A 6746-nucleotide genomic window follows, 5' to 3' on the forward strand; every position below is an offset into this window, starting at 1 on the left:
ACCGGACACACACTAACACACACACACACACACACACGCTGTGAACACACACACACACACACACACACACACACACACACACACGGAGCGGCGCGCAGTCACGGTGGATCAGGGTCGGTGCGCAGTTACGCATTAATCCGTGAGTTCATCCAGTTCCTGCAACTTTTCATCTCTTTCTGATGATTGTAACTATTTATTGATCATCGGATCTGTTGTGGATTGTCGGATCTGATCGGCTGGAGTATCATGATCGGGGATTTTTCATGAATCTGCTCGCTTTCTTGGAGGATTTCTCACCGGCGCCGAGCACGATGGATGTGTTACTCTGACCCCGACTGTCCCGGCTTCCACCGCGAGTGCAGGCCACTGATTCTCACCTGTATTTATCTGATTGATTTGGGATTTGAACCCTTGTTTGGAAACCTCTTGATCTTGGGAAATTCATCATGAACTTTATGGTGTACTGGGTACAGTTGGTTTTGGCAGCTCTGCTGAACGCGTCCGTTCTGAAGGTGAGTTTCATGCGTTCATTCCCTCTCAGTCTGGACACCAATGATCACATTATTACACCTGAAGTGTGTGTGCTATCAACCATCATCTCACAGGACTAAAGTCCAGAGATGTTTGATGATATTTCTGCTCTTTGGTTCCTAATAAAACAGCTAATTAATTAAGCAGAGGAATCACCAAACTGTGGACTGAAGTTGTGCACCACCATTCCAAGCATTGAAGCATAAATCTATAGTAGAACACACACACACACACACACACACACACAGTTATAGAATACACTCACAGTATAGCATATTTAATAATAATTATAATAATAATAAAATCAGCCCATGTGCACAGTTTTGGAGGCACATGAAACAATAGTGGATGGAACATGCCAACCTTTTGGATAATGGTTCCAGCTGGCATCCTTTCATTGGCAACAGTTCATGGGTTGATTCTTCTGGGGACAGCGGAAAAGTTTATAAGTGGAACTCATTTAGAAGGATCCACATATGGTAAAAAGAAGCACCACACACTTCTACCTAGAACAGGGACCCATCCAAAGAGCCCTAATACGAGAACCCTCATAATAAATAACCTAATAATAACCTAATAATAACCTAATCATTGAACCCTAATACAATATCTTGATGTCTTGTCATTATTTAAACTGATGCGGTCAGCAAAAACCATTGAGAGTAAAATAAAGACTGTGAGGTGAAAACAAGCTTTTAATATTAATCAGATGGTTTTCAGACTGGTTGTAATAGAATATATAAATATACATTATGGTCTGTTTTAGGGTTATGATTGGGGTGCAAACTTAGCTGCCATATTGGAGGGTGTTTGATAGATTTGTGCATAAATGATGTTATAGTTATTAAAGGAAATATAATTAATGAAAGGTAACCTGATGTGTACTTGTGCTTCGGTACAAATATTTCACCTCTTTATGAAACACTCAGTTCTGCAGAAATCCTAAATAAATCACCATTTAATAAAACACACAATAAACTTCAGTCCTATAGAGCTAACCATGAGGTGTGAACAGCTTGTAGATGTTTATATGATTAAATAAATGTATTTATGAATGATATAATGTAGATCTTATAGAAATATGATTTAAAGGGTTAAATGTTGTGTCTATTGTTTCATTGTTGGAAAACAATTTTCCTAATTATTATTAATGGTACCTGTAAAAATGATTTATTTAAATAACTTTTGATTCTTCAGGTAGGAATTATTCTTACTTACAAATATGAACCATGTTTAGAACCCCTGAGGAACCTTTAATGATTTATTCTGATCACAGGGAGCTGATGGTTATGATCTATAGATTAGCTTGATTCTTTATTTCATTTGATAAAGCAGTAATTAATTTATGTTAAATCCTACAAGGAGCAAAATACTGACATAAACCGGTCTTAAACCACGGTGTTCCAAACTCTACAAGCTTTCTGCACCATTTAAATGTGATGTTTGTTCCCTCATCAGCTCCTGAGGTGCACCGGTGTTAGCAGGGCCGCGTCCCAAATCACACCCCACCTCCCGCACTGCATTAGCAACTTTACCCACCGATTACATCACTCACAAAAAACTCAACAAGAGTTCAGAAATGTCGCTGTTAATCTCCAGCCTTATTAAATGCATATGATTGTGATCCAGCAGAACCACGACCCGGACCAGGCCGCGCGCGCTCGCTCACGTGCGCGTGATTTTCACGAACAAAAAAAAAAAAACCGAATCGGTTTTAAATCGCTTCTCGTCTGGACGCGTCCCAAATCACACCGAGTGTTGGTGTAGTGCACTAGGTGAGAAGCTTCCAAGTGCTCGCTTTTTCAGGCTAACGCTGCTGGCTGAGAGAGACAGAGGGCCGCGTTTCAAATCACATACTACACTACTGTAGTTCACTTATTTAAACGTGTAGATACATCAAGACAATGTTAAATTGTTGTAAAAATGATCATATTCATGATTACAGCTTCAATTCAATGTTTTAACAAAATATGATTCAATAAAGTCAATTAAACATGTTTTAATTAAGCCAATTTACTTCAATCAAACATGATTTATTTATAATACCATTATACTTTTACTATATATTAGATGAAGCTGTGAATACAGAAATCAGAAGACACGCCCACATGAAACCAACTAGCACAACATCGTCTTCATCGTACAGTTAGTTGATGATATAGAATAGATGTACAGCACAGTGTTGGTGTGTTAGTAACGTGTGTGTTGGATCACGTCTCTCAGGGTTAGATGTTTCCTCTGGTGAAAACAAACTTTATAACTCAGTTACGTCTCACAAAGTTATAGCCGCAGGTTCGGGCGGTGACCGTACGGGCGATGAGGTGACTGAAACTGGAAGTCGCAAACACACGGTCATAAACATTGTCCAGCAAGCAAGAGTCGTTTTGTTATAGTGAAGATAACGGGTGAGAAATCGCTGTGTAAGATCTGAAAGGTTTAGGGTGGGTGTGTGGTGCTTGAAGAAAGGCATCATACAGAGTTAAATAAACACTTTTCCCTGAAGCTCTGGACGTCAGACGTGCACTACAGGACCACAGGATGCTGGACGGGGTTACAGGAGAGGCAAACCTCTGGGCTCGTTCCCAAATCCTGACCCTAACCCTGACCCTAACCCTGACCCTAACTCTTCCACTGACTTTTATAGTAGTTAAATGTTGTGGTGGCTTTGTGAGACTGATTGTGCAGTGATTGTCCTTCACCTTCTGGAGTGTTTATTACAGAATCCAGGGTGTTTAACATCAATCAATCTAATCTAATATTACTGAGGTATTAAATGATTTTACACCTGATCAAAGTTTCTGAGGTTTTATTTGGATCCAGTCGAGGGTTTTAATGGGTTGCACTGATGGTGAAGTGCGCTGGTGTAAAGTCTAATCCAGGTTTAGTTCAGTAATCATAGAGAAAGAGCAAAGTCCAAAATGAGCACAAACACACAGTCGAGGTCAAAAGTTTACATACGCCTGTAAGAACTGTGCATTTTATTACAGTCCTGGGGATCGACCGTTTCTGTAACAGGCTGGCTGGAGCTCAAACGTCTTTAGTTAAAACAAACACTTTAAATTTAAACTCTTTTCAAGTTCATTGTGGATCAAATGTTTTCTGAAACTTTGCTGAAATGTAAAATCTTCACACAGCAGCGTCGGTGATTAATGTGCTGATTTAAGCTCTATAATGTCACTGAACCTTGCATCGTGACCTCCTGATTCCTCATTACTGATTATGATGAACTTTGTTCTGATGTTTATTTTGACTCACTGTACGGCTAAAACAGCCAAACGGGACCGTGGAGGAATTTTGAGGAAATATTTCTTTATTATTGTATTATTACATTTTCTGCAATGTTGCAGTTCTGTTGATACCAAAACAGCTCCAGAACATAATGCTTTACAGTAGGTACAGTGATGTTGTTGTGAATGTTCCGTAATGGCGATTAATATTAATTATATGATGAATACAATGATTAATGCCGTACACACACCCTGGATTGTGTAATAATATTACAGTGTGTAAATTAAACAGTGAGAGCAGTGGGTGAGTGCTGATGTTTCCCAGCTCTGTGTTTACATACACCAGCGATCTTTCATTTAAATCATGTAAAACGTTTCTGTAAATGAATCACTGAACGTCTTTATCTGAACTAAACTCACACACGTTCATCAGTGAGTTTCTGGTTGATCTTGTTGGTGCTTCAGGATTTCTTTTAAGTTTGAGGTCAGAAATTTTAGGAAAACTGATCAGTTACATTTTGGTCTGATTTATTTCATTCCAAATTCACTTCTGATATGTTTTGGTTTGTTGTCCTGGGTGGTTCTAGAAGAAGGTTGTTGGTTTAAGACCCAGTACTGCTGGGCCCATGAAAAAGGTTCTTATTTCTGCGTGGCAGCCTGTAAGACCATGGTGATGTAAAGCTTAAATGATTGTGTGTTAGATGAGAGTATTCCTGCTCTACACACCTGATAATCCAGGTTTTGTGATGGATGTGTCAGTGTTAGAGGTACACCACAGCATGCAGAAGGTGGATTGGCATAAGTTAAGGGCGGTTTTCTGTGTTGTGTCAGTCTGTGTTGTCTGATTAAGGTTTCATGACTGTGCTGTTTCGTTCTGTTGATCTGATCTGATGGGATTAAAAGTTTTATTGAAGGTTTTTTCTGTTCTTGACTGATAATATTCATTATAAATGATGTTTGTTTATTATAAATTATATATTATTATAAATGATGTTTATTTTTTATTATAAATGATGTTTGTTTATTATAAATTATATATTATTATAAATGATGTTTATTAAATTATAATCACTGTTTCTTTTCTGTTTGCAGGCCGCTTCCATACCGAAGGAGGAAAAAAGTAAAAATGAGGGTAAGTTGATGACTGAAGTGTGAATTTTGTGACTCGTGTCGCCCCCTGGCGAGTGTGTTAGGAACTACATCCTGATTATGACGTAACTGTGATTGATCATTATGATAATCAGTGATCAGTGATCATTATAATTACAGTTCTGTAGGTCAGTGCTGTCAGTCCTGGTGGTTGTGGAGTGTGTTTGGGTTTAGAAAGGACAGTAATCTGGAGTGTGATCAGGTTCCAGAGAGGAACGAGAGAGATGATGATGATGATGATGATGATGATGATCACTGAATTTCGAGCTGACAGACGTATAGCGTATGCTAACGATGGGGTCAGGTGTTACCTGTACGTAGAGTTGATTAGCATTTAAAGGTGCTGTAATGCATCGCTAACACGCTGCGCTGGGTCACAGGGTTCAGACGCAGGTTAAACTTTAGCTTGGCTCTAAACCTGAATTTTTTCCGAACGCTGTCAACTAGTTTAGCGTCCACACTCGGCCTTGGCTGGACGCGGTTGTGTTTGTTTATCAGAAGTGGCCGCGGGTCTCTCGCCAAATATTCCCCAAGGTCAGACTGCTCAGATAGTGGTGGATCAGTGTGTGTGTGTGTGTGAGTGTGTGTGTCTGTGTGTGTGTGTGTCTGTGTCTGTGTGTGTCTGTGTCTGTGTGTGTCTGTGTGTGTGTTATTTGATCAGACTTGATTTATTGTTCATTCGTGAGTCTGAGCTCGAGCATCATGTTATTGATTATTCATCACTCACACCGTCAAGCTGCTCCACAAACCTGATCAATAAGGAAAGAAGATAAAACCTAAAATACACGAGTATAAAATACCCCCCCACACACACACTAGTACACACACCAATACACACCACTCAATACCAGTATACTCCATTAGACACCCATACAAACCAGTACACACCATTAAACACCAGTACACATTAATTACACACTAATACACACCATCACACACCATTAAACAGCAGTACACACTGATCCACAGACTGTTCATGTATGCTGAGTGCATGAAAGGTTTGGAACTGATTTATGTGCTGATATAAACCAGAAGCTGCACCACAGTCTGTAAAATAAAGTAAAATAAAAAAAGTATAGTTTAATAAATCACCCAAACATGAATAATGAAGTAAAATAAAAGTATTTGTGATGATCAGGGGTGTGATGAGTTCCTTCCTTTACATCTTTACAGCTTCAGTCCATCAGGGATCATCAGTAGCTACAGTAAAATGCTTTTCTTTATAACGTGTTTGATCAGCTGAACATGTCGTACCTTCATCTACATCTCAAACACGGCTGATACTTATTTATAAAATGTTCAGAATTATTAACATGTAAGAAATGCTTTTATGTTTCGTCTTTATCTTAATCAGTTCTGGAGGATCAGGAATGTTGAAGTTTTGTCGGCTCTGCTCAGATGAGAAAGTTTAACTGCTGATAAAACTGCTGCTGTGTGAGTGAATGAACAGAATCTACCATCGGTATTCTCATTCGTCCCGTGTTTATTCAGCTGTGTGATGTTGTAGTGCTGCAGGTATTTCGTATCGTACTGAACTGATTTTACTACAATTGTATCGAGACGTAATTAATCATGATTATTTTATTAGATGTGAAATATGTTCCTGCACTGAGAGGAATTCCTCAGAACCGGCGACATTAACGAATAAATAAAGATTCTGATTCGGGTCGGACTGTGAGGTGTGTGTGTGTGTGTGTGTGTGTGTTTATAGCGACGGTGTTGTTTTGCTTGTTGTTGCTGAAGTGGTATTTACTCTGGTACTGATGCTACTGATAATCATCGTTCATGTTAAAAATACCAGAAACACGAGCTGCTCAGAACCAGAAACACTCACGTTTA

General features: G+C 39.1%; 1 protein-coding gene across 1 annotated transcript in view; it reads left to right on the forward strand.

Moving 5' to 3' along the window:
* Nucleotides 1-6746, forward strand: part of vegfaa (vascular endothelial growth factor Aa) — a 14745-nt gene continuing 7999 nt past the window's right edge. The window contains exons 1-2 of the mRNA XM_062987759.1: nt 1-512; nt 4851-4890. Coding sequence (XP_062843829.1) covers nt 447-512; nt 4851-4890 — 106 coding nt within the window. The 5' untranslated portion in view covers nt 1-446. The remainder of the gene's footprint in view (nt 513-4850; nt 4891-6746) is intronic.

The sequence above is a fragment of the Trichomycterus rosablanca genome, chromosome 25 (genome assembly GCF_030014385.1).
Source record: "Trichomycterus rosablanca isolate fTriRos1 chromosome 25, fTriRos1.hap1, whole genome shotgun sequence".
Classification (NCBI taxonomy): Eukaryota; Metazoa; Chordata; class Actinopteri; order Siluriformes; family Trichomycteridae; genus Trichomycterus; species Trichomycterus rosablanca.